This window comes from Pseudochaenichthys georgianus, chromosome 6 (assembly GCF_902827115.2).
Source record: "Pseudochaenichthys georgianus chromosome 6, fPseGeo1.2, whole genome shotgun sequence".
In the NCBI taxonomy this organism is placed as follows: domain Eukaryota; kingdom Metazoa; phylum Chordata; class Actinopteri; order Perciformes; family Channichthyidae; genus Pseudochaenichthys; species Pseudochaenichthys georgianus.
In genome coordinates this window covers 18,211,520-18,239,488 of record NC_047508.1, presented here as the reverse complement: position 1 = coordinate 18,239,488, position 27,969 = coordinate 18,211,520, and the positions used below count along the sequence as shown (strand labels likewise).

The 27,969-nt window shown below is 43.0% G+C and overlaps 1 protein-coding gene and 1 long non-coding RNA gene across 2 annotated transcripts; both read right to left on the bottom strand.

Moving 5' to 3' along the window:
- LOC117448331 (carbohydrate sulfotransferase 1) lies at positions 1-26,583 on the bottom strand. Its single transcript, XM_034085586.2, has 3 exons — positions 26,363-26,583; positions 4,669-4,840; positions 1-1,976 (listed from the first exon to the last, which is right to left on the bottom strand). Exons 1-3 carry the CDS (start codon positions 26,363-26,365, stop codon positions 850-852), a joined length of 1,302 nt encoding a protein of 433 aa, XP_033941477.1. The 5' UTR covers positions 26,366-26,583; the 3' UTR covers positions 1-849.
- Positions 17,769-21,431, bottom strand: LOC117448332 (uncharacterized). The gene is made up of 3 exons (XR_004552323.2): positions 21,272-21,431; positions 18,642-18,751; positions 17,769-18,103 (listed from the first exon to the last, which is right to left on the bottom strand). It is a non-coding gene; the product is annotated as an uncharacterized lncRNA (long non-coding RNA).
- Positions 26,584-27,969: the final 1,386 nt, after the last annotated feature.

Sequence of the window (27,969 nt, the reverse complement as noted above, 5' to 3'; positions counted from 1 at the left end):
ATAAACAGTATAGTAACACTGACAAAACTGTTCAAACACATCATAACATTTGCACACTTGCATTGCAACGGTTTATCAGTATTTACAAGAAAAAATGTTTTGTCATGGTCTCAACGTCTCAACATAGAAATTAGACCTGCTGTGCACTGCAGAAGATTTTCTACCAAAGATGTGACATTTTAATATTTTCCCGAAATGCATTAGAGACACTTGGAATGCAAGCCCTATTATTTTCTAAATAAATCCACTTCTGTCTCACCTTCAGGAACATCACTTACTTCACTGTGGTACCTAGGCTCTTTCAAGTATCATATTTCTCACGATAAAAGTAATACTTCAAGCTCAAAACTACCTTTAGTATATACTCTCCCCATGTTACCTTTAATTCTAGCATTAGCATTCTGCTCAGAGTTTTAAATGAATTATTTGATATATAGTTTTGCTGTTGTTAGAACCAATCGTCTTCATTTTGTGTTCACATTCACGGCGGGGAGAGAACGTTTTCTTCATAAATTGAATCTAGCATTTGTGACTAATTGATACACAAATGGTGATTTTGTGAGTGAAGCATTCCCTTGAACAATGAGAACATGGTATCATAAAAACATGTTCCATCAACACAGCAGTACAGACCATATTCTGGATAATACCTTTCGCAGCATCACACTCGCTTGACATTTGGCACTTATATATTTAACAAAACCATAAAAAGTCATGTTGAATTACTTTATGGTAAAATAAAATAGATTACATTCATGTCTTCAGCATAGAGACAGAGGAAAGTCAGCTGAAATAAATAAATAAACAAACAAACCAACCAACCCACCAACCAACCAACCAATCAATCTACTACTTGACTGGTTGAAAAGTCCTGTGTTCCACTAAACTGTGAGACAGGTTTCTGAGATCGGCTGCAGAGTGAACCTGCTTGTATCCCAGCAGCGCCAGAGTGTCGTTGCACAGATTCTGCAAAGTCCTGACGATGTCAAAGCCCAAACGAAGCCTCCAGCTCTCCGCTGTCGCTCTGGAGTCTCTGGTGGTTGAGTACCTGTAGTTCCACTCCGACGGAGACGACACGTTACTGTTTGTGTTCTTTGCAATCCACAACCGCACCCTGTCCTCCATCTCCAGCCCCACAAACCTGTAGATCTCAGTGGCTTTGTCCTTCGGATTGAAGGCCAGGTCCTCATAGCGCACTAGCAGGTAGCGTCCCCGCAGCCATGCCGGTGTTTGCAGGCCTGTTGCCGCGGAGGCCGCCATGTCTTTGCAGGTGCTGGTGATCTGCGTCAGGTCCACGTACCGAGGCTGCCGTCCCGTTGCGTTCCATATTTTCCAAGCGCGGAATTGATCAGAGAACGCCATCATGCGCGACGCTAGGATAGCTCTGGGGTCTCTCACCAGGTGGATGATCTTCAGGTCTAAACGAGGATCTTCTGTCAGGGTGCGCAGGTCCCCCACCTCCGGGACCCGCACAGTCTTTATGGCTACATGTTCCTTTGAAAGACACGACATAGAGGCAAGGGTGATGTTCAGGGCCCCACACTTCTTTGGACACCAGGCTTCATCCGGGGAATCCGAAACTGCTACATCCCCTGCTTCCATGCACACGGGAGGGGAGCAGAGGGCATGGCTGGAGCTTCTGCGAAAGAAGGAGCTGGTGACGTGGTCCTGGGGCTCCGGGCGGATGTAATTCTCCATGAAGTGAAGATCGCAGGTGTACAGGTTGAGGAGGAGATCCCTGTATGCTCCCAGGAGGGATCGGCGGTCCAGGGTGCGATGCAGCCTGCTGCTGGAGTTGGTGAAGGCCTGCTGGACGTGGTAGAGAGGTTCAAACACGTAGAAGATCCCTGGGTGCTGATTGAGGAGCTGCCCGGTGAAGGAGGAGCCGCTGCGGGTGGTGGCGAACAGCAGGATGTGCTTCCGAGGCGAATCTACAGGCATCCAGCTGTCATCGCACAAGGCTCTCCACCTGGAGTCTGGAAGAAAGAAACAACAAATAAATGTGCTGTATGTTTAACTCAATGTTTGCTACACTGACATCAATTGCATCATGTTTTTTCTTACAAAGAGGTAATTAACAACTCTAAATCGCACACTAAACCACATGTTTTTCTCTTAGATTCATAGATTCAAGTTCTGGTGAAAGAGAGGGGTAACATTTTCTATGAAATACACTTCTATAGTGTATGATTAGGGCATTTTTAGTGGATTATCATGCATTTATGGTACTCTGGTACCTTATCACTGTAGGCTACTTGTGTCTTGTCTATAATATAACTGTTTTATGAATATTCTTGACTCGTGTTAGAAATTAAAATCAATGTTTTATGGCATAATGTACCTTAAACATACCGTCAGTTTAAATCATAGACTGGTTTAAATGCTATTTTATTCTGGAAAAAAACGGAAGTTCTCAATACCAAGCTTTTATTCTGAAAATCCTTCATGACGACTTCCGGGACTACCGCTCATTAGTATCATTAAAGTGGCTATTGACGCCGTTAACATGTATTACATATAAAGTTATGAAAGAGATAAGGAGGAGAAAAGGCATGTGGAAGTAAGCAATGAATGTAAAATGTCGAAATCCTCTGTTTAACGCGATATCGGACACAGGAGAACGAGGGGGGAAGTCCCCTACGTCACTACAGCTCCCAGAGAGGAGGAGCGACCAGCCAGCAAGCGGGAAGGACGAATGCTTGTAAGCTCTCTTCTGCACGGCAATCACAGGGAGAGGAAGCTGCAGACTTTCTCTCCTGACTGAACAATATCCTGCTTGTAACATTACCGCGCTTTTTATTAATTAAAGTACCAATTTTGAACCTTCTCAGAGACTCCATTTAGTCTCCTTTTAAGCTTCTTACCTGGACGCGAGAATAACGAACACAGTATAACACTAGTTATCGGTTGACTGATAGTGTTTATGAGCGTATTCATGATGCATAGCATGCTATTCTTTCACACACAGTGACGTCACGAGCTACCCACAATGCAACACGCGCCATATATATATATATATATATAAATACGCCATTTTCCTGGAGGTGCTAATATCCTGGAAGTGCAAATATAAACAGCTAGCTAACGTAGCCAGGCAGAGCGCACTAGGTTTTTTTTTTTTTAATTAACGACCGAAGAAATCGCTGCATGTCTTCGGATTACATCTCTGGACTTGAGGGGTGTGCTTTAGGTCGTTACCAGCGTAAACTAGAGCTGTGTGGGTTGTCGGATTGCCCTTACAGACTGCCTGCAGATGTATGGAAAAACGACAGTGGCCATCGTCGATTTTGGCTGCATCTACGTCTAATTTCTGGAAACATCAGGTGAATACCCCACTTGTCACAATAATATTATCATGCCATTGCATATATGTGGTATTTTAGATTTGACTAGATATTGATTAAGGCAATAGACTATGATATTCAGTACAGGAAGCTTAGCAACACCTAGACGGTGTACGGCTGCTTGCACCTTGCGTAAAACGGCGGATACTGGAAGTACGGTGTCGCGCTCGGCCCAATACCCGTATGTGTGTGTGAAAGAATAGAAGTGGCATTCATAAAAAGCGTAACTAATAGGCTTTATCTTACTTATTTTGGAAGAGTTACTTCAGCTCATAAAAGTGAAAAATAATTGGTTTCCGTCATAACTCTAGTCCAGGAGAAAGTGAACTACTGAATCAAGCCAATAAAGCTTAAATAATTTAGAGGGTAAACATGCCTGAGTAAGTTGCTTGTCTGCTGGTGGTTACTGAGGGGGTTTATGAAATGGCGGATCTCTAAATATAGCCTAGCGCAAATAGCTAATGTGTAATTACTGCTGATGAGGAGTTGATTGCAAAGGGGATGTTTCTTTCGTACACAGGAGCTTGGCGCTGGCAAACTACAGCGGCGCTATGAGACGGGATTAATGGGGATAAATTGGAGGATAATTGTAAAATGAATCACACATATTTCATTTCTTTATCCTCCCTACTTGTTGGGAATTCCCTCATTAAATGAACCTTTTTCTTTAGCTTTAGTAACAGCTGTAATGCTGGCACGGATACTCTATGCATCAGGTTTTCTTCTAAAATTATGTTAGTAATCAAATGTGTGTTTGTGCATGACCTCTGCAGGTGCCTCACAGGCAGGGTGGGAAGTAGATGTACTCAAGTACAATTTTGAGATACTTGTACTTTACATTTCAATTGTATGATACTTTGTACTTCTACATCACTACAATTCAGAGGTAAATTGTGTACTTTTACTACACTACATTTACTTTGTACCTTTAGTTACTTGTCAGATTTGGTTTAATGATGTGAAATATAATCGACACTTAAATAAGACTTTACCTGGAGAATATTCACAAGCTACCCTGCAGTATACAAAGTAATTAAAACTAGCTTTGATAACACTTTAATGCATCTATAATTATAATAAAAAGAAACATATAATATATATTATTCTGAAATCTGCCAATCTGCAGCATGAGTACTTTACTTTTGGTTACTTTAAGTACATTTTTAATAATAATAATAATTAATAATTCCTTACATTTATTATAGCGTTTTTCCAGATGCTCAAAGCTCAAAAATAATATTTATGTAACTTTTACAAAATAATATTACCATACAGCCACACACATCATGCTCTCCTGTAGTGAGGTATGTTTGTGGAGGTGTACCTCTGAAGTGCCTGCTCTGGCAGCGGTAGGGTCCCTGACAGGGCCCGGACAGCGAGTCCCTCAGGGTGCGGATGGCCGTGTACTGGACCCCCAGAGACGCACACACCAGCAGCAGCACCGTCTTCCAGGAGCACTCCATCCTGCCCCTCCCTCTGGCTCTACATCCTTCACGCTAATGCCGCGCAGGGAGGCACAGAGACACACACAATGAGATTTCACCTTGATGCATTTTCTCAGCTTCATACAGGCATGAAGCTCCCACTCCTTCTAGCCTGCAGTCCTCTACTGATAGCCAATGAACAGCTATTATGATTATTGCTAAAGGCCACTTAGACAGTAGAAGGTAAAGTAAGTCACATTCATCCAGATTTCCCTTGCCAGTTAAGTTTGTCCTTACCTGGCAAAAAAACTGAAATGCAATTATGTGTGCAGAGTATTTTGAATAGTGGAGTTACTTTAGATTTAGGGACACCATTTTCCAGTAGAGGTCTGATCTTTTGGTCATGTTTTTGCTGAACAAATCTATTGAGCCTTTAGGAAATAAATCCTGTACTTATTTATTCAAAGCGTTTAAGCTACTTATGGTAGAAAATAAACAGCATGTGTAACAGGGTATTTCTTTAGTTAAGCAAAAACAATCATTAGAGCAAATATAGGAATAGGTCAATATTTTTTTAAATATTCTTTCTTACTGAGAGTTTAATGAAAAGATTGATAATCCTCGCATGTCTGTACCATAAATATAAAATGACAGCTAGCTGCCAGTTAGCTCAGTTTAGCTAAATGTAGCGTAAGGACCTTAAACACGTCAAAACAGTTAGCTTTGCTCCGCTGTTAAACTCACTCAAATGACATTTATTTCAACGATACAAAAACAACCATGACAATTCTTTTTTTGGTTGTCTATTTAAATGTTTAAATAAACTGTCTAACCTGACTAGCTTGGTCTCCTAAAAAAACTCCTAATTTAAATCCATGATAATGCATTGTCAATTAAGTTTTGAGGGAAATGTATTGCTCCTGGACTACATTTGTTTTTTTGTAAATCCCAAATACATTTCTAGGCAGAATCTGTCCCGTGTGAAACAAAAAAGTAATCTTTGACCTTTTTTGTCAAGCTAAGTAACCTGTTGCTGGTTGTAGCTTCATAATAGTTAGGGAGGTGAAAAAAAGACAATTGACCAAATTGGTCCTTGATAGCACATGTGCTTGTGTTTCCTAAAATGTGCAGATTTGAGGAATGGTTTAGCTCTCTTTCTCCAAGCAGAGCAAACTGATTTGAGCATTTTTACCATAAGTAGCTTAAACGCTTTGAATAAACTGGTACAGAATCTATTTCCTAAAGGCTCCATAGATTTGTTCAGTAAAACATGACCCAAAGGTCAGACCTCTACTGGAAAATGGTGTCCCTAAATCTAAAATAACTCCACTATTCAAACACAGTTGCATAATTGCATTTCAGTTTTTGCTTTCCTCTCTTCTGTAATTAAGCCTCTAAGCCCAGCAGAGAGCTACAAACCCAGATAAATATAGCTGTCTTCACTTAGATGAGTGGAGAGGTTTCCTTTGTACACGTATGAGTTGTTTGCCACTGGGTATGAAAGAGCAAAGGGAGATGTGATTTTCCAAATGGGTTTTAAAAGAAAGTGGACTGCCATTGATTTGTCCCTCTGCACCAAACTGATGGTAGGTAATCACACCAGATCCGTGGGCGCCAAATGTGTCTCCATCACTCACTGAGGCAATCATCATCAAAACCACAGGTAAATATATATCATATTACTGACAACATATTGCCTTCCTGTTTGCGTCCTCTCACCCTCTCTCTGTCACTCTGTCGCTCTCCAGTCTGCCTCTTGTTCATTAATGATGTTCATGTGTCCCTGGCAGACTCATGTCCTCAGGAATGTATCACACTGAGCTGAGATCAGCTTTTGATGTTCCATTAATCACAAACAACGCAAAACCAAAGACATTTACTCTGTGGGTGAGGGGAAAATAAATCTACATCATGAGCCATTCTGTTTGAGTACTGCTAAAAACAGCAATCGCAGACTGAACCCATCAGGGGGAGACACTGTGTTAGTTGAAGACAGGGTGACAGGGACACTGTGCTGTTTGTCTCTTGTTTCAGAGTACATTTAAATCTGCTCAGTCTATTTGTGCGCTCACTTGAAGGACAGAGAAGACGTATGATAAACAGAGAAACAGAAGATCAAATGACTGCTGATAATGTAAAACTTGGACCAAGCTTCTTACTATCTCTGATACTTTAGGAAAAGATGGTGAAAATCTGTCAATTTGACAGTCCTGCCATCCAAACCCTACAGTATGTGATCTGCACAGCTGGCTGACCGAGGCACAACAGATGATTCCTCAGCGACAGGTTTTGTTTTCCTTTCCAGTCATGATCAGGGCTCAGTGCCTCCTCGCACACCCTGCTGCCCTCTGGAGACTGAGGACAGATGCTTCAATGGATTAAAGCAATTTGATTTGCAAGTCCTCCTTACTCCCTGGCATATAATTCCCCCATCGGCACTCACACCAGGAATAAAAGACACCCTGAGAACATCTGGAAAGGGAACTCAGGCTTCAGATGGCCCCAGCTTTTGTTTTCCTCAAACAATAAAAGTGTTCAGAGGATGAAAGCCTCGGGGACAGGATCAACCAAAGATTACACTGCACGCCTCCTCTGGCAGGTTGAGTTGTACATGTTGGCATCACTGCTGCTGAGATAACATAGCTAGCAGCAAAAGTGTTGGAGGTAATGACATTTGGGAATGGTGCGGGGAAGGCAATTGCCTCTGTGGAAAATAAAGGCAACAAATGAGGTTATAAGTTAGTGATGAGGGTGGGACTGAGGGATTTGAGATTCAAGTGATTGAGGGATGTGACAGTGCCAAAGATTGTTCTATTAAGGCACCTTAGTGTGTTCACAGTTCCTCTGAGTGAGGCTGTTTATTGGCAAAGCCTGATGATCAATCCTGGGAAGCACAGAGAGTTGAGCAACAGTAGCAACGCCAGGAGGAGCTTCAAGTCCTCAGTCACTCATCCATCTTTTCCCCTTCTCGTTCTCCCTCTAAACCACCTCACACACACAAATATGAATATGCGAGAGTGCCACAGGCGGAGAGCAGAGCTGCTGCTGTGCGGAGAGGAGCTGCATCTGACCCCGGGCTACAGAGGAGCGCTGTGATCGGGGAGAAGATGAATCTTGTTCTACATGATTCACACACACACACACACACACACACACACACACACACACACACACACACACACACACACACACACACACACACACACACACACACACACACACACACACACACTAAAAGCACTTTAGCCTATGCAAATGGGAAGGAACAAATTCAGAGAAAGATCAACAATAATCTTGTCATTCACAAACAGCAGATAGAAAAAGGGGGTTATTTAACTGTAAGTGAAGAACCTAGAAAATAAGGTAAAGTTGAATTATGATGGAATCAATTAACAGCCACACTCTAAAAACGAATTCAGGCGACCTTTCACCTCCACTTAATTAAATGCATGGTTGCAAGATAAAAATGAGAGTTAATTGATTTAGATAAACATTTTAAGTTGCAAACATTAATGTATAAGTTGTGTTGACGTAATAATGTTGGTAATTACATCAACTTAATATTGTGTGTAATTTAAACTCTGATTTCTGCGTTAATTGACTTAAAACTAAATTCAAGTTGTAGTAAGTAATGCAATTGGCTTGATAACTTAATTGTTCTACTGTACACCTTGAGTTAAGGAGTTCAAGTCCACTCCCACTTAACGTGCCTGGACAAGTTCCCACAGTTAAGACAAATAGAAATATACAAAGGACATTTTAAGGTGAGTGTCATCTTTTGTCATTCAAATACAGTAGATAGCCTTGTAGTTGCACTGTATAGGAAAATTGCTGTTTGACCAAAATTAGCAGCTTTTGAACTGTGAATAGCTCTGTGAGAGGATACAAAGTAGTAGAGGCTAAAAAATACTTTGGTGATATCGCTTTTTATTCAAAATGAATCTCGTGAAGCAGATCAAGGACATGCTTCTTGAGGTAGGATCGTTATTTAGAGTTGTCATTGAAATGCAAGTTGTTGGCAGTCACCCATTCAGAATATATTCATTTAGGTAATTTCTCTTTTTTTCCTTTTTCAAAAATAGCATAATACAATTGAAGTACGCAGAGAACTATAGCCATCCACTGCCTTGTCGTTTACCTTGGAGAAAAGGAAGAGGACCTTTTCAAGGAATTTAGCGGCGTAATTAAAAATCTTAAAATAACATAAAATCCATGGACACAGTGTAAAAACACAGGACAAAAGCACTGCTCTGTCAGTTACATTTTGAAGCATATTGCACTTTTGGGCACACCCCAATCAATAATATCTTAGCAACGTTCAGCATGGATAGGTGTTGACAGCAATGGCGTGGGAAAAGGATTGTGTAACATTTGAAAAGTGGCTTCTGCTCTTCACTTAACCAGTTCAAGTATTGTATGGAACCTGCAAAAAAGATGAGAAGATACACTAAAACTTGCACGGTTGTGATTGACAAAATCTGTCCACATGCATTTAAACACTAGGCAAAGTACTCAAAACCACCTCTGTGTGTCTTCAGGACCACGTTGCCATGACGACACACACATGCAGATTCAATAGGGGAAAACAATACCAGCGTTGCTTTAGCAGCTGGTAATAATGGCTCTGAATTCGCTAAGAGTGACAGTTTAAAAAGTATGCAATTACCTAATTCATTATCTCTGATGTGCTAACCTATTATTTAATGTGCTTCAAAAGGACATGAATATCGCCTTCATCAGTGACCGGTCCACCCCAGGATCTGACCATACGATGGCAACCATCGTGGTCGAGGGAAACAAATGAATGAGCAAGCATTCTGCGTTAAATGTGTTCATACTGTTTGAAATAATGACTGTCGGCAGTGTAAACATCTTTGTTACATCTTTTGTCAAATGGATGTGTGAGATCTGCAGATTGGTGGCCATTGAAAGTTTGTTTCTGTAGTTTTACAAAAACTTTACAGATTTTACATATTTGGCACTGGTTTTAAATAATCAAAGGCCTCTAACTTCGTTGTGATGGCAGCATTTATTTGCTGTGTCCCCATTTCCCATGGTAATATGGCTAATGTGTTTATTTATTATTTGTGGGGTAATTTAAATTTGTGTTATTTATCTTTTTTTCCAAGATTTAAATTAAGCTCAGCGCAAGTTCTTTCAGGAAGACTGGGGCCCGTCTCATGTCGGTTAAATGAAATCCTTGCTTCCCTCACTTGCGTCGTTTCCCTGCGTCTAGTCCCTCCCACCAGGGAAGCATGGAGAGACACAAGGAAACCACGAGAAGCAGGGAAATGAGTTTTAAGAGCAATGGGACGTCCTTTCCTCCGGAGCGTCACGTGAAGCGACGTCCGTTTGTGATGACAGCAGGGTTGCGTTGCGATAATCCAAAAATCAGCTCCTAAATTGTAACCCTATCTCCTATTCCTTGACCTCTGAGTGAAACGTCACGGGGTTAAGGGATAGTGGATAGGAGAATTCAAAAGGACTTAGGAGAAGAGACTGCAGTACTTTTAGAGAATCCGAATGCACTTTCACTATCCGACGTGTTTATGATGCGCCAGCGGACGTCATGAATGTGCGTCTGCTGCTGTGGGGAAACTATGGAAACTACAGTTTTCTATACAGCGGACTACAACATGGATGTATAATAAGAAGGAGGGACTACTGTAAACTCATCTAGAGACTCTGCACCGTGCTCTGGTGCTGTTGTTTTATGTTTTATGAACGGGGACAACAGAGAAACATATTCTTCAGGACCAAAGTTGGAATTGAAATAAAAAAGGAAAGTGAAACTTATGCTCGTCACCCTCTCCCTCCGGTCCACATTAATACAAATGATCCCAATACGTATGATTGTATGAACTATGAAAATATCTTAAAATCAATACAAATATATTTATTATAAACGTTAGTCCTTAACATCTATCACTGTGTATATCACCATTCAAACATCTTTTAAAAGTTGAACAAACCCCACACAGCTCAGTAAAGACTGAGATGTTGACTTTATTTGATAATTCTCTCTTTTTGATTATAATACTGATGAACGTTCAGAAAAAAGCACTTTGGCAACTTACCACATACGTTTTAAAATGCTTAATAAGCACCGTAACTTTCATGATATCATTTCTCGGTCATAATCGGTTGTTTCCGTGAACGGCCGACTGTTGAGTGACGGCAAATGCTGCGGCTGCAATGCATTGTGGGGCAGCATTTTCTCCTCTCCTTTCGGTTAGGGAGGTCCAGTGGTTCCTAAGCTAAAGGAGGTTATAAAGGAAGTTTGAAACCTTCTTTCCTTTCATTTGGAGAATTGGAACAGCACTTATCATGGCTGCCACTGAGGGACTTCCGGGTCATTTCACTTGGTTAGGAAGGTTCCTAAGCTAAATGGACTATTGGAACGCAACCCTGCTCTGTCCCAAGCCCCCAGGAAGTGCGCCGGACTCAGATGAAAATATTCGTGGTGGCCAAACGGCGGTACTACACTTCCGTTTGGTTGCCAGGCCCGGAAACACTTTTCCCCACTGACTTACATGGGGAAAGAGTGGTCTGTAAATCGTTGGATAATTTTTTTTAAACTAAATAAACTACCCAGTATGAACACTTGTATAGCCCTTATTAAAAACATCCGTTCCTCAAGTTGTAATAATGTGCTAATAACATTATTCTGAGAGTTAATTCCCTCTGCATTATGAACGTGCATCTAACCCACGGGACCACGCCGCCCGGCACGTTCATGTTACGTGTTCAGCATTACATGTGTTTATCTTTACCCATGGATGCACAATAACAACGGACCATATCGCCTTACTGCCAGCCCACGGAGCTGTAATAATGGATATATCGCACATGTTTGCTGTAATTCATCATTTGTAAAATATTATACTACATGGGCTGTATGCAGTACTCAAGTTGTAAAAAAATATCAGGGGGGATGGTGGATTTTATCATATGGGGACATCATTTGTGCTGATAACCCGCAGAGGATGGGAGACCAACCAGCATAAAGATAATTATTATATTCCTAAAACAACATGCATGTTATGGATGTTCAGATACTCCTTTCATTGCTCTTGACCAAGGCACCTCAGAAATAGAGTCGGTCCCCGGGCTGCCATGGCACCACTAACATTTAGGGTAAAATGCAGAGGACAATTAGTGCAACATCTTTTTTTCACTTTAATTTAAAGGGGGGAGGGGATACAAAAATGTGGTTATAATGGAAGTCTATGGTACACATCTTGTAGGTTAACAGTCCCTCATTTATTATTCAGATGGATCAGCTGATTATACTAATAATAAAGTCAAAATAGTTTTTAGAATATTTAATTATAGTGTATTTTTTCAAAAAAGCAGTTACTGGTATACGATCAAAACTGGTATCTAAAGGGTTACATTTGTATCGTAATTAATTAAATCATTATGTAAATTAAACACTTCATGAAAAAATTGAGGAAAAAAATGTAGGCCTATCCGTCATCATTTTATTGCAGTTCAAATAGAAATATGTTATGTTAACATTCCCAATGTTACTTTTTTTAACAGGGCATTAAGTGCAAATTGAAATTGTTTACAAAATATGAAAACATATTAAAAGATTATACAGATAATCCAAAATAGGACCAATGTTGTCAATGGCTGCCTACTCCACTCTCCCCATCTCATATACGTTTCCAAAGATTTTCATAATCATGTTTTTTGGTCTAAATTTGTCTGGCTCTTGCTTTCGGATTGTTAGCTAAGCAATGGCTTTGAAGCCAAGTCTTGACATATACCTCTGGTCTGAACTTGTTCAGTGGAGGTCCAACACACTTGATGAAAAGCAAGGCTGACATGCTTTTTACCTCTAGGGAGCTTCTAGTTGTGGTTCAAATGTTCATCTGACTAAACCCACGTTCACACTCAGCTGTGGAGATAACCAGAGTGTTCACTGCTTGAAGGAGGGGTTTCAGCTCTTCTGGTGCTGGTGGTATCATTTCATCAACAGTTTTGAGTCTTACCAGCTAGCTAACACGAGAGAAAAACGGAGCTAAACTCCAAACTAAGTTGTTATTGCTGCTTATGTCCATATATTCCACCTTTGGTGACTAAAGTAATGAGTAATGACTAAGATTAATGACTCTTGACTTACATGAAATGTTATTTTTAGTATTTTTAAATATGAAGTCCCTCAGATCGCGTTGTCCTCCTGGTCGCTTGGCCATTGTGATGACTGTTACCTGCGCTTCTGGCATCGATCAAACAGGCGCATCACGGCGCTCTGGCGCCCTCTAGGGCACTCGCATAGCAGAGCGTCAGTGACTTGGTAAAAATGTCATTGCGTCTGTGCGTGCTCCCTCGCCCACAGTATTTTACTCAAAATACTCAAAATTAATGTTGAAATAGCAGTAATACCAGTGCCCCGTTCATTGATAAAATGACATAAGGGATGGAAAGGGGAAATGGCAGTTTTAGAAGGGGGATGATTTTGACCGTTTTTATTTCAGGGGGGATGCCATCCCCCCTCATCCCCCCTCAACTCGAGTACTGGCTGTATGATTAAATCTTGTACCGTAAATGTTGTATTAAATAAAGTTAATATTACCGACGTTGGATTAATGTCCCTGTAGCTTCTTATTGCACTAAGAAGCTTATTGCACTGTGTGTGTATATATATATACAGTGCAATAATTATTACATGCTAAATGAAGCTCTGTTGCTTGGATATCACTAGATCCTGTTACAACGTAATATAAGTACATAACGATTGATGTTTACATTAGCATCATTACTAGCTAGCCGCTAGCTGCTAACTGCCGCCTCGTTAATATCAAATCCATTATAACAACAATCCATTACCATGCTGTCATGAACGCGCGGTGCTGTTACGTGTACGCAAATTGACGTTCTTGATGTGAACGAGCATTTTGGTTAAAGTTGCGCATGCGCTATGAGCGCATATACGGGTACTTCTCAGGCATGTCGGGTAATCTGTGACGTTTCGCTCTCTCAAAAGTTGGGCCATTTTATCATCATGCGCCAATGAGCAACTCTCATAGGAATGAATGAGGTCCCGCCTCCCACGCTGTATCCAGTTCTATATCGTATAAGGCTTCGCCCTCTAAGGCTATCGCTATTGGGTAATCCCCTCTGCACGTGTGCAGCACTGACAGACTTATTCCACGCCCACCTATGACGTGGGCCCCACCTCCAGGATCACTTCTGTATAAATAGGAAGTAGGCCCTAAAATCCACTCCTACTTTTCTTCAGCACTCCGTTGCAGAAGCATTGACAGGCAAAACAAGTTATTTTAAGAGCTACTTACTGAAAAGCAAACATTCCTCCTAAAAAGCTTTGTTTTTCTGGTAAGATGGAGACTGGGCAGGAAAGTCAAGGCTGCGTTAGGGATTGCCTCGTATGCGGGTCGGGCTACATTATGAGCTTTGACAGGCACTCACGGTGTGAGTCCTGCCTGGGAATAGAGCATGCGAACGCTGCTCTCACTCCCGGGGTATCATGCTCGCATTGTGCCCGTCTTCCGCTGGCCCTCAGACAGCAGAGAGCGGACGCTCTCGCTGCTGCAGCTGCCGAGGACGATTGGCCCGTCCAGGAGGAGTACTCCGGGGACAAAGCCCTTGATTTCCTGGATCCGAATGGCGGGCACGAGTCGGACGACTACGTCCCCTCCATTCAGGGATCACCGGGTGAGGAGTCCCCCATTATCTCTCCCCTCCGGACGGAGGAGACAGGTAGGGGACCCGGTGTAGGTCCGGTGTATGATCCCGTGATCCCGTGATCCTGGAACTTCCGGAGATTATATCCAAGGCGGCCTTCGAGAAATCTCCCCGTTCCCCTAGCTCAGGAGAGCTCGCCTCCGGATGACATGTCCGGGGTGTTCTCCCGGGTACACAGGGTAAGGAGTGACCCGGTCTGGCCACGCTTCCCGGCCTTAAGGAAGTACCAGGAGGGGGCAGCGGCGGACCCTGGAGCAATGAGGGCTCCGATAGGGACATACGTGCCCCTCACGAGAGTGGTGGGATTCACGGATGTAGGTTTCCCGACCGTGCCTCTTCTAGAGCCAAACCTCACGGCATTCTTTGGGGCTAGGCAGGCCAGCAGAGTTACCGGATGGCAACCCATACTGGCTGCCACCAAAGATCGGTTTGTCACCCGACAGACGGACCGAATGCACCAGTGTGCGTTTCAGGCGTCAGCGGCGGCGAACAATATAGCGTTGCTGTCAAACTCCATGGTGGAAATGTCCGAGCGGTCAAAAACGATGTCCTCAGTGGAGGCTGAGGAGATAGGGAAGGCGGCCAGTACTGCACTTACACTGTGCACAGCAGTCGCAGTCTCGCAGGCGCGGATTGCGGCTTCGGCGACACAGGTCCACCGGTATCTCTGGCTACAGCAGGGGAATATACTGGAGGGTGCAGGAAAGGATCTGCTGGAGGCTCCAATCAGTCCGGACGGACTATTTGGACCACAGTTCCACACCATGGTGGAGACTATGAAATCTGCGGCAGAGCAGGCAGATGACATACGGCGTCACGCTAGCTGGCTTCGGGACAAATGGCTTCAGCGACAGCAGCGGCAGCAACGACAGCACCCGCAGCCCCTGCAACAGTCTCAACGGGGGAAGACAGCGGCGAGAACAGCAACGGCGTCAGACTCGCCCTTCGGCAGCTGCAGGGGCTCCGTCCCAGGTCTCCGCTCCTCCGCCGCAGAGACAGGATCTGCAGGCGACGAGCCGGAGGGGAAGGAAGAACCCCCGCTCCTGGTCTGCTCCTCCGAGTGAACCTCCGAGGAAGCAGAACCGAAGATGACTATTTGGCGGGGTTATGTGGGAAGAGAGAATTGTTAATAAAAATGATTCAAATCTCAACAGTGTGTCTGTAGCAACTGTGTCTCACGTATCCCCCACACTAGTCAGGCCGGCTGCCATTAATCCATTGATTAAAAGGCAGCAGGACTTGTTGCATAATCCCTCTGTTTTAAACCTGTCACTTAATAGACAGAGGGACTCGCCGTTTGAGCCAGCGGTTTCTAATCTGTCGGTGTGTGATGCAGCGTGTGGAGACCCTTGCACAGCCCTTTAGGGCGGGGGCCCCCTTGGGTTGCTTCACAAGCAACGGCGGCGAGGACTCTGGCATGGCTTGTCACCATGACTACCACAGCACAACAAAAACAGGTACGCCCGCTTTCAGAGCGATGCCCAGAGCGGCTATGTTTAATGGACGGATGGATGAGCAGGCTGATCAGCAGAGGTTACTCTCTGCAATTTGCCTTACCCCCCCGCAGTTCGAGGGGATTCGGGAAACACTTCTGTCATCCCAAGAACAGTGTATTGCGCTGCAGTCAGAGCTGCGGAAACTCCTGTTAAAGAGAGCAATCTCCAGGGTTCCGCAAGGGGAAGAAAATAATGAGGGGCCGTGTAGGCCAACATTCAAACTCACCTCGCACACACACTACTGAAAACATCTGGCCTTGCACACACACTACTGAAATACTCTCACGTTCACTACTGAACACCTCACACACACACTACTGAACACATCTGGCCTTGCACACACACTACTGAAATACTCTCACATTCACTACTGAACACCTCACACACACACTACTGAAAATTAAGCCTCACACACACACTATTGAAATCCTCTCACATTCACTACTGAACACCTCACACACACACTACTGAAAATTAAGCCTCACACACACACTACTGAAAACATCTGGCCTTGCACACACACTACTGAAATCCTCTCACGTTCACTACTGAACACCTCACACACACACTACTGAACACATCTGGCCTTGCACACACACTACTGAAATCCTCTCACATTCACTACTGAACACCTCACACACACACTACTGAAAATTAAGCCTCACACACACACTACTGAAATCCTCTCACATTCACTACTGAACACCTCACACACACAATACTGAAAATTAACCTCACACACACACTCCTGAAAAACATTTTACTGAAAGGTTCTCAGTAGGGAATGTGCATGTGTTTCACCTATGTGTGTGTGAGGGGATTCTTGCTGTAACGGAAGTCATTCTAATGTAACGGATGTCATTCTAATGAAACGGAAGTCAGTGGTCTCTTTGCTAGCCCCGTTAGCTTCATTAGCTCCAGGCTGCTACTCCGAAGTGTTTGTTTTGTTGATGCCTGGTGGAGTATTCTTCATTGAAATATCGCACTTATCGTATGGCTCTGCGGTTCAAACAGACCGTCCATGAATGCAGTTTATTCGGTAAGTGAAATTCAAGCACTATTTCTTACTTGTCTTTTTATTCAGCTAACAAGCGAGACGAAGCTATATCTGTGCTAACGATGCTATCCGTAGCATACAAGTTAAAACATAATAGAGAAGTGTAAGACATTAAGAAGGATTATACTGTAAAACATAAGGCTTCTCGGTGAGGTTGGTAAAATAAGGTCATGCTTGTACATTAGTTAGCTTGCTAGTTAGGTAACTGTATGCATTGTTATTGTTAATTTAAAATAGCTATGCTCGACGATGCAGACAGCTAGCGTCACATTAGTGTTGAAGAGCAGAGTACTGTATGAGATTAACCTCACTATAAGATCTGTGTATCTGAAAAATATGAATCTCACATTTCCAGTTGGTTCCAGAAATAACGTTGACGTAGATATTGCAATATGGTTTGTTGAGCTGGAGTTGATTATTGAAGCTTACTGGTATTGTCTGTAAAAGACGTGGTAAAAGTGGTTCTTGCAGTGAGACAACAGAGCAGTTGAATATTATTTAATAAGATATTTTAATGTTGATTAACTGCAGACTGTTCATTCATAATTTGATTATCTTTGTAGTACAAAGTGATGAATTAAAAAAACACATTAACATTTAAAAAATACATTATTTCTACAGCCGCTAAATAAACAAACGTTTCATAAATAACACACTTGCTCTGCAAAAATGTCATATGTTTCTTTTCATTTCTGTTAGGAAAGGACATACCTGACATACTGCCTCACCGTTTTCTCAGAGGGGCAAGAAGAAAATGAAAAGCTGATTTCAGATTAAAGACCAATACAGGACATTCACTAAGAAACTACACTTTTATTGTGAACACAAAGTCAAACAGGACCATCATTTGTTTGTGACAGCTGAGCCCAGTATGGGCTCACAGATGCAGTTAGGTGGTTTCTTCATCAGACCTGGTCCTCCTCCATCAGGCCACGTCCTCCTCCATCAGCCCACGTCCTCATCCCAGAGAAAGACCTCTCCACCTTCTCCAGCCAAACCCACAGACAGGACATCCGTCACGCTGAGGTTTCTCCCAAAGTCTATGCACGCTGTCTCAATTGATCCACACTGTGAATATGAGGGGGAAATGTGTGTCATAATTGCTTTAGACAATAAGAAATATGAAGTTAACTGTAAGGAATGGCTCGTTCTTTTTTAAATAGACAAAACTATTACTGTATTTCAATATCTCATGTCTGAAAGTTTAATTTAAAAGAAGAAGGGGCCCCAAAAATAAAGATTGGTATATCAATAAATGTAGTTGATTTTGTCTTTTTAATTGTTTAAAGTAGATAGAACTGGTACTTAAGAGTTTGAATACAGTCTGGTTGTGGAGGAGGCACATAGGTAAGAGCATATAGCTATCATCACATGTAACTAAGCTTGACTTGAATTTATTAAAAGTATAATTAAGTAACAGCAACAAATCAATAACAAATCGTGCAAACATGTGAATCTTTGCTGGGTCCACTGTTGAATTTACCACATTGTATGTTTTAGAAACCTTAAGGCATTTATAGATTTGTATGCAAGTAATATTCCAAAACTCAATAAATACCGTAGATTATTATTGAAAGTTATGCTGAATAGTTTCATGTTCACTTACCTTAAGCAACGTAAAACGTGCAGACCGGGGGGAATACAAATACTTGTATTTCTCTTTTTTGGTTTGCAAGGGTGTCACCTTCCGCGGAGCCCATTTTCTGTAGTATTATCCTAACAGAGAAAACAAGAGGGAACAACCCTTATTTAGGTTTTTTAAAAAGTGATAATATCAGCTTGCATTCATCCGACAAAAATACGACACAGGGTATTGTCTAATTGCTGGTTGTCTTGTGTTTTTATGGGATTTGGATAACGGATTTATTCTATAAAATATTTTGAATGGTTTTCACTTAATACTGTTATAAAGTCGGCTGCGGACAGCCGGGCTGTAGTAAATAGCAGTGTTTCCCCTAGGATGGAGTCATAGCAGCGGTGCTAAGGCACGTGGGCCCAGTATAATGTGAGCGTGGAGCGCATGGAATTTTTTAGTGTGTGAGCGTGCGAAGTGCGCCACGCCAATTTGTTTCTATGTGTCAGCACAAGAAAGGCTCTTGAGGCCTAGTACCAGGGCCGGTTCTAGCTAATTTGTTGCCCTAGATTTTATATGTAAAGAATAAATGAAAAATCTCTACAAAAGGCAAATACACTACAAAAAACAGAAACTTGTTGACATAGGTCATATCCGTCAAAATGGCTTCAAATGTATTCAGTATTGTATGAGCTTGTTTTAATTGGGGGGTGGACGTCACATCCTCTAGGGGGGTCCGGGGGTATGCCCCCCCCCCCCCCCCCGGGAAGATTTGTTTTAACATTTTAAAGTAAAATGCTTCAATCTGGTGCACTTTGAGCACACAATTACTAGAGACCTGATCTAGGGGTTACAACTCTAAAACACCCATATGAAAAAGATCGGTTTACATTTTAATAATCAAATAAGTATGTGTAACCTACCATAGCCAATAACAAATACATGTCACTTATTTTATTTTTGTTGTTCATTCATATCTTATTTGACCTAGTTAACATTTATTTATGCATATTTTTGTATCTCTCCAACTTTAAACGATATTTTTGGTTTACTGTCCTATAGTATACATTGGAATGATTTCAAACCTGTTTTTATTTATCCTAATAATTATAAAGGAGTGCCTTGGAAATATGTGTTTACATAATTTGTGGTCAAAACGTTTGAGACCCACTGAGATAACTTAGACTGAAATGAACTATCTAAACACTCAGAGTCAGAGTCCTTTACCTCACTGAGCCTCTCAGTCTGACAGGAGAGCTCTCCTCCACCCTGGTTGTAGAAACATCTACTTCTTATATCCGTTAGCGCAGCTAGCACCAGATTCTAATAACAACAGCGCCGGTACCGGTGCGCCCTCACTCTCTCGCTCGCACTTTGGCTGTGAGCTGCAGGCGCCTGACAAGCCAACATCCCCCACTTTCATCACTTACAGCGCCTATCGTACAGGGCAAATGGAAAGTGTAACCGGGGTGAAAAGGGTGTTACATTTACTTAATTATGAATGTTGTTACATCAAGGCCGAAAATTAGGATGAGCGCCAACGGTCAAAACATTTGTTTTTCCTCCCAGAGCTGTCAGCGCAGCGCCTCCACAGATCTGGTGCCCTATACCAAAAACCGGCCCTGCCTAGTACAAACAGTGGCAATTTCTCAACATTTAGCAAAAATACACCTTTATTGAACATACAGTAACACAAATACTACAAATCCACATAAAAAACAATGAAAAATGAAAAAGGGTCGCCACTTATTATTATTTTAATTTAAAAAAAAAAAACAAAGATTTTTTTTTTTTTTTTGGATACCTAGCTGGCGCTCCCTAGCAGCGGCGCGCATATTTCAGCAGCGGCGCTGCGCCGCCACTATTTGTATATAGGGGAAACACTGAATAGTGCAGCAGATCTACACAGCTAGCTCGCTAGTTAGCATTATTAACGTCAGCTATTTATGTACATTTGCAAGTTCTGCTTGAAAGCAAGTTCCTGCAAACTGTTCAAACAAACGCTTCAACTTGAACCATTTATAATCTGTATGTTTGAATATGGATCTTAACTCGGTGTGACGTTGAAGCAGCTGCAGTTCCTTTAAGCATAACGTTAGCATTTGCCATTTTGCTTCTGGCAACTAGATTTATGATTTGAAAATTATAAAAGTAGGGTAGACATGTGGATATTATCCGGCTGAACAAAACGTGACCCGTCTCTTAAATGTGTCTCAACCACAGACCTTATTTCCAGCTAGTTTCAAACCATATTGCAATATCTACGTCAACGTTATTTCTGGAACCAACTGGAAATGTGAGATTCATATTTTTCAGATACACAGATCTTATAGTGAGGTTAATCTCATACAGTACTCTGCTCTTCAACACTAATGTGACGCTAGCTGTCTGCATCGTCGAGCATAGCTATTTTAAATTAACAATAACAATGCATACAGTTACCTAACTAGCAAGCTAACTAATGTACAAGCATGACCTTATTTCACCAACCTCACCGAGAAGCCTTATGTTTTACAGTATAATCCTTCTTAATGTGTTACACTTCTCCATTATGTTTTAACTTGTATGCTACGGATAGCATCGTTAGCACAGATGTAGCTTCGTCTCGCTTGTTAGCTGAATAAAAAGACAAGTAAGAAATAAAGTGCTTGAATTTCACTTACCGAATAAACTGCATTCATGGACGGTCTGTTTGAACCGCAGAGCCATACGATAAGTGCGATATTTCAATGAAGAATACTCCACCAGGCATCAACACAACAAACACTTCGGAGTAGCAGCCTGGAGCTAATGAAGCTAACGGGGCTAGCAAAGAGACCACTGACTTCCGTTTCATTAGAATGACATCCGTTACATTAGAATGACTTCCGTTACAGCAAGAATCCCCTCACACACACATAGGTGAAACACATGCACATTCCCTACTGAGAACCTTTCAGTAAAATGTTTTTCAGGAGTGTGTATGTGAGGTTAATTTTCAGTATTGTGTGTGTGAGGTGTTCAGTAGTGAATGTGAGAGGATTTCAGTAGTGTGTGTGAGGCTTAATTTTCAGTAGTGTGTGTGTGAGGTGTTCAGTACTGAATGTGAGAGGATTTCAGTAGTGTGTGTGCAAGGCCAGATGTTTTCAGTAGTGTGTGTGTGAGGTGTTCAGTAGTGAATGTGAGAGGATTTCAGTAGTGTGTGTGCAAGGCCAGATGTTTTCAGTAGTGAGGTGAGTTTGAATTTTGGCCTACACGGCCCTTCATACATAGGTTTGAATCTGACCTACTGGAAAAAAAAACACGTCCTGTCCGTGGGGGTTCCCCTTGGCAGAGTGACGTCACACACCTCGGTGTTTACGGACGCATCGCTCTCAGGGTGGGGGGAACATGCATGTCGCAGGCAGTGGGGGGACAGTGTCCGCCTCACATGTCCCTTCATATAAACACGCTGGAATTACTCGCCATATGGAGAGTAATCCAGCACTTCGCCCGTTGCTGTGGAATCATCATGTGTTGATTCGAATAGACAACAAGACGGCGGCAGCCTACATAAATCGTCAGGGAGGTGTACGATCAGAGCAGCTGCTGAACATAGCCAGACGGCTGTTGTGCTGGGCGTGCACACACATACTCTCGATCAGAGCAGTATATATTCCGGGGGAGTTAAACAGAGGGGCAGACCTGCTCGACAAGGGGACTGGAGCCTCCACCCCGAGCTGGTCTCCCAAGTGTGGAGCAGGTTCGGGAGAGCGGAGGTAGATCTGTTCGCTGCACGCAGGAACGCGCAATGTGCTCTCTGGTTCTCCCTGAGAAGGCAGGATCACCCCCCTCTAGGGGTGGACACGTTCGCACACAGACCTTGGCCCAGGGTGTTACTATACGCTTTCCCACCAGTCCCTTTGATCCCTCGGTTCCTGGACCGAGTGCAGGAGGAGCGACTGATAGCGTTCTTAATAGCCCCGGAGCGCACAGGAGCGTCCTGGTTTCCCTGCATACAGAGGATGCTGTCAGGGAGACTGTGGGAAATTCCGTGGCGGGGGGATGCTCTCTCCCAGGCGAAGGAAGCATCCAGCGGTCACCCAGTGTTAGACCAACGTTTGTGGGCATGGCCCCTGAACGGGAACACTTAGAGGGGCTCGGCCTCTCTCAAGATGTTGTGAGTACTATTCAGGGATCTAGAGCCGTGTCCACCAGGGCGTCTTACACAGCCAAATGGACAGCGTTCCAGCGTTGGTGTGTAGGGAAAGGCTTGGACCCCGTTGCGTGTCCCCTGCCTCACGTGTTATCATTCCTCCAGGACAGGAATTTGGCCTATAGCACGACAAAAACATATGCGGCCGCCATTTCTTCATGCCATGGAGGTTTTCGGATCAGCACGGTGTTTAGTCACCCTCTGACAAAACGATTCCTACGAGGAGTACAGAGACTCAGACCGGTATCACGCGCTTTAGCGCCTCAATGGGATTTGGCTGTAGTGCTGCGCGCACTAAGTAAAGCTCCTTTTGAACCATTGGATCAGGTTCCCCTGAAGTTGTTGTCAGCCAAGGTAGCTCTGCTCCTGGCTCTGACATCAGCAAAAAGGGTGAGTGATTTGTCTGCTCTCTCTGTGGCTCCGTCATGTCTCCAGATCCAAGGAGATGGCAGCTCAGCGGTGTTGCGCCCGAACCCGGCTTTTATGCCAAAGGTGATCACAAGCTTGTTTGGATCGAGAGTGATAACCTTGGAGGGTTTCTTTCCTCCTCCTCACACATCAGAGGAGGAAGCCACATCTCATCTCCTCTGTCCCGTGCGCGCTGGCATGCTATGTTGCACGCACGGCTGCTTTACGCAAATCCCAGCGTCTGTTTGTGCATTATAGAGAGTGCTCATTAGGGCAGCCTCTATCTGCACAGCGCCTGTCACACTGGCTGTGTGAGGCTGTGTCACAGGCGTATGTTTCCTCTGGGTTGGATCCCCCGGAAAACATTAAAGCGCACAGCACCAGGAGAATATCAACTTCTGCGGCGTTACACGGAGGAATGACAGTGGAAGACATTTGCATTGCTGAATCTTGGTCTTCACCCTGTTCTTTTATTCGTTTTTATTTGAGGGATGTCTCCCATTCCTCTCTGACACATTCAGTACTGAATAGTCTGCCAGAATGAGTAATATCGGGGTTTTTACAATTGCATGCCCTCTCTCCTGCCTGTCGGCACTTAGAGAGCGGCCTTTTGTTCCCCTCTCTTGATCGTTTTTAACAAGTGAGACTCGATCTCTACTTTTTATAAACGACAGGTAGCCCGAGTAAGCCTACCTTCGTCCCTGAGGGAGAAATATTCATTTTTTAAATGCTATATTCCCTGGGAATGGGATGCTCCATTTACGCACGGCGAAATGGACATGGCTTATTAACTGAGTAGGTGTCTTTTGTGCTTCTGGTAACGGACGGAACCAGTGGGGCGTGGACGACATCCTGCTTCGCCCTTAACCCAATAGCGATAGCCTTAGAGGGCGAAGCCTTATACGATACAGCGCTGGGGTTACGTAATGTAACCCAGCTTCTATGAGTATAGGCGCAGCCCTCTAAGGTTCGGGCCCCACTGGTTCCGCGAATAGCTGAAGAAAAGCTGTTGGAGTGGATTGTAGGGCCTACTTCCTATTTATACGGAATTGAGCCTGGAGGTGGGGCCCACGTCATAGGTGGGCGTGGAATAAGTCTGTCAGTGCTGCAGACGTGTAGAAGGGATTACCCAATAGCGATAGCCTTAGAGGGCTGCGCCTATACTCATAGAAGCTGGGTTACATTACGTAACCCCATTACTTTTTATACATCCATGCTCTGTCCCCGTTATTTCCACAAACACCCCCGCCACACATTTACTGACACAAACATTTGTATCATCTGTTGTAGACCCCAATAAATAAAATAAATTAAGAACTAATTCTCAAAAAATATAAACGCCATTCTTAAAATGTATATACGAACAATAGTTGGATTAATATTGATTAGAGTGCACAATAGAAATAAAATAATTGAGAGAAGAAAAAGAGATATGTTATCTATCAAAACCGTTAGATTAACATTCATTGGACTGCACACTTTTTTTATTTGTGTGGATATGTAGCACATTAACATTTTAATAGCACTTAATGACTGACTGAATGGAAATGACAATAAATGAAAATGTAAAACGAAAAAAGTGATCATGAAAATGTTTCCAATAAATGAATAAAATGATTTTTGACCACTTTGTTGTTCAGATATATCACATATTTGTAACTAAATGAAACATGAATTGAAACAAAACACGGTATAAACTGAGGAGTGACTCCCGTGAGGTTCATGTGTTTTCTTCACTCCGCTGGGAAACGGCTCTCATGTCAAGAAGCATCAGATCAGTGCATGCGCCGCATCGTCCAATCAGTGAGCGATACACAGTAAGGGGGCGGGGCGAGTATCTGAGGATTTCATCGGAGGATGGTCTGGTGGTTCCTCGGTTATCGCTCCTCCATTATCGCTCCTCCGGCAGAAATAAGAGCCATGGGACGCTACTCAAGATGGCGCAGACAAATCAACTTCCGGTGAGACCGAGGACCGAGGAGCGAGGAAATGAAAATAGTCGACCTGAGACGGGGCCTGGGTGTATATACATACATTCACTCCGCAGCTGCATATAATCAGCTCATTACAGGCGTTCTCTTTAACCTATTACATTTCACCTCATTCTCCAGCAGCCAATCACCGTGATGCAGCCAAACTATAAAATGGTTCTCCTCTCTCCTGCAGTCAGCTGTGATTTCAGGTGTTCATGCACCTTATCATATGGCATGTGTCAATAAATGTTCAAACAAAATGAATTCTCTCCTGATTGAAACTCATGTGTTGAAATAAACAACTGCAGTTCAAAATAAAAAGTGAATTAACATTTTTGTTGTGGAATCAATTAATTTCTTTCTTTAAAGGCAACAACATGAAAAAGCTAAGAAAAAAAACTATTGAATACAATATATTTGGAGCAACTTAATTTATAAATGGTTGTCAACTTCAAAACGTGTGTTCACAATGATGGTAATTAAGTACATACAACTTAAAATTCCTTTTAAATCATGTGGTAAAACTAGTCGGAACAACTTCATCTTTTGAGTAATAAACTTGTGTTTATAATACCAATTATTAAGTAAGGGGTAATTAAAAACACCTCTGATTGTAGAGGAAAAGCCTTCTCCCCTAACTCAAATAACTTTGTAGCTTCAAGACAATTAGAAGTTGTCTTAACTCAATAAACATCGGTGCAAACTGTTGCGTTGATTTTCTTTGTTGAGCCAAGGCATTTGTTTTTAGAGTGCAGGATGAAATGGATGGATTAGAATGAATAGACCTGGAACTTTTGATTTTATCCTGTCATAGTGACTCCTAAAGGCTTAAACAGTTATGAGCATAACTTGCATGTTAAATAAGTAATATTGTTAGTTTTGGAATCCCTTGCAGCTTGATATCACTTGCAAAACATAAACTATAGTATTTAAATACATGTTAGATAGATACAATTAAACATATCAATGATATGGAGTATTATAGCCGATAAAGTGAGTGCAGGTCACTTTTAACTCACCATTTACTACATCAGACCTACTTTTAAGTCGCTGTGTGGAGAAGAAATTGCTATATTTACTGATTGTACGCCTCACATAAACACTACTCTCAGATTACAGCCTCTTGTTTGTTAGATAACAGTTGCGGCTCGATGCGCGTAAAATGCAACAGCAGATGAGAAAAAAGAAGCTCGGCTTACCATGAACGCACTCGATCAGATACAGGAGGATGTCTCCGACCGGTCCAGTCCTCTGCGCTGCATTTGTCAAAGTGTGTGTGTTTGTCAGGGAGTGGATCGAGCGCTGACGGCGGTGTGTGTCCAGAGCCGAGGTGGATTCAGAGCTGGAGATGCGCCATGGATGGAGAGCAGCGAGAGGCAGAGCGAGGAGGCATGTCTCCCCCCTCCAGAGACCACCCAGGCTACTGGAGCTGAGTCGCTAGATTGGATGCAAGATTGCCTCGCCGTGCATTACGCTTGATGCCGTAGGGTACGTTTCATTGCGTCTTGGAAATGCGTCTGATCCCAAAACAGGCAGTAAATAGAACCTACATAATGATATGTCACTATAAGTCAAACTAAAATGTGACCCTTCTTCTGTTTCCATCATAATTTAATTTGTTTTCATGCGTAGGATGACCGATTTTCAAATATATTTCATGGAGGCAGGTTTCATCTTCTCCAACCAGGCATCAATAATTACTTCCTACCATGAGTGTCAGTCCTCCTTCTCTGTCACTGTCATGCTCTCCGCAGGGTCTCTCACTGTACACACACACACACACACACACACACACACACACACACACACACACACACACACACACACACACACACACACACACACACACACACACACACACACACACACACACACACACACACACACACACACACACACACACACATTTGTTCACGCTGGCACAATGACCTCTATTTTTCCTCATTCCTGTGAGGATGACTGCTATCATCATGATGTGTTGGCCCCCCCTCCTCACTTTGCTGCCGGCTTGGTGTGAATGGATGGGTGCCATATTATTGCCCCCCTGGGGTGACTGTGGGGTCAGTCTAAGCCTGTGACAGCTCCATTACTCCTGGGAATGGGGGTCGATTCCGTTTGCGCTCTTTAGATTTATCTCCCTCCCACTTTGGCAGACTCCCACTGTGGCTAAAGTGTGTCTTTACTGTGATTTGCAGACAGATTGTAGAACTAATGTTGCTGTCCACTCGTGGCTGCATCTCAGTCCTCACCATTAATGGGGCGAAGCCTGCGAGCTAGTTCAGGCAGTCAACTCGAGCACTTATGCTGCATTCATACATAACGCCCCTTGCCACTCTACAACCAACCAAACAGAGTCTCCTTAATATGCCACTCTATTTAACTTGCCAGATCTCTCTCCATGCATTGCTTGCTGCTGCTATTGATACCTCGCTGCTGCTTGCCTGCTGCTGTGTTCACTTGCTATTGCTGCGTTCATGTTCCTGCTGCTGTGTTTCATGTTGCTGCTGCTTGCCTGCCGGTAGTGATGGCGAGATGAAGCCTTATGAAGCTTTGAAGCTTTCCAGCCAATTGGTTCGCAAAAGGGTTCATCTCATGAGGCTTCATCATGGGCTTCATTTGAGCACAAACCCCCTGTTGGTCAAAGTGTGTAGAACAGGCAGATTGGACATCTCAACAGTGTGCTGTATATCATACCGAGTCCCCAATGAGTAAAGCCTTAGAATAACTCTAAACAATGAACATTAAATCATATTTTCATGTTAACAATATTGTATTTATTCCAGTTTAATGATTGTGATTGAAAAGC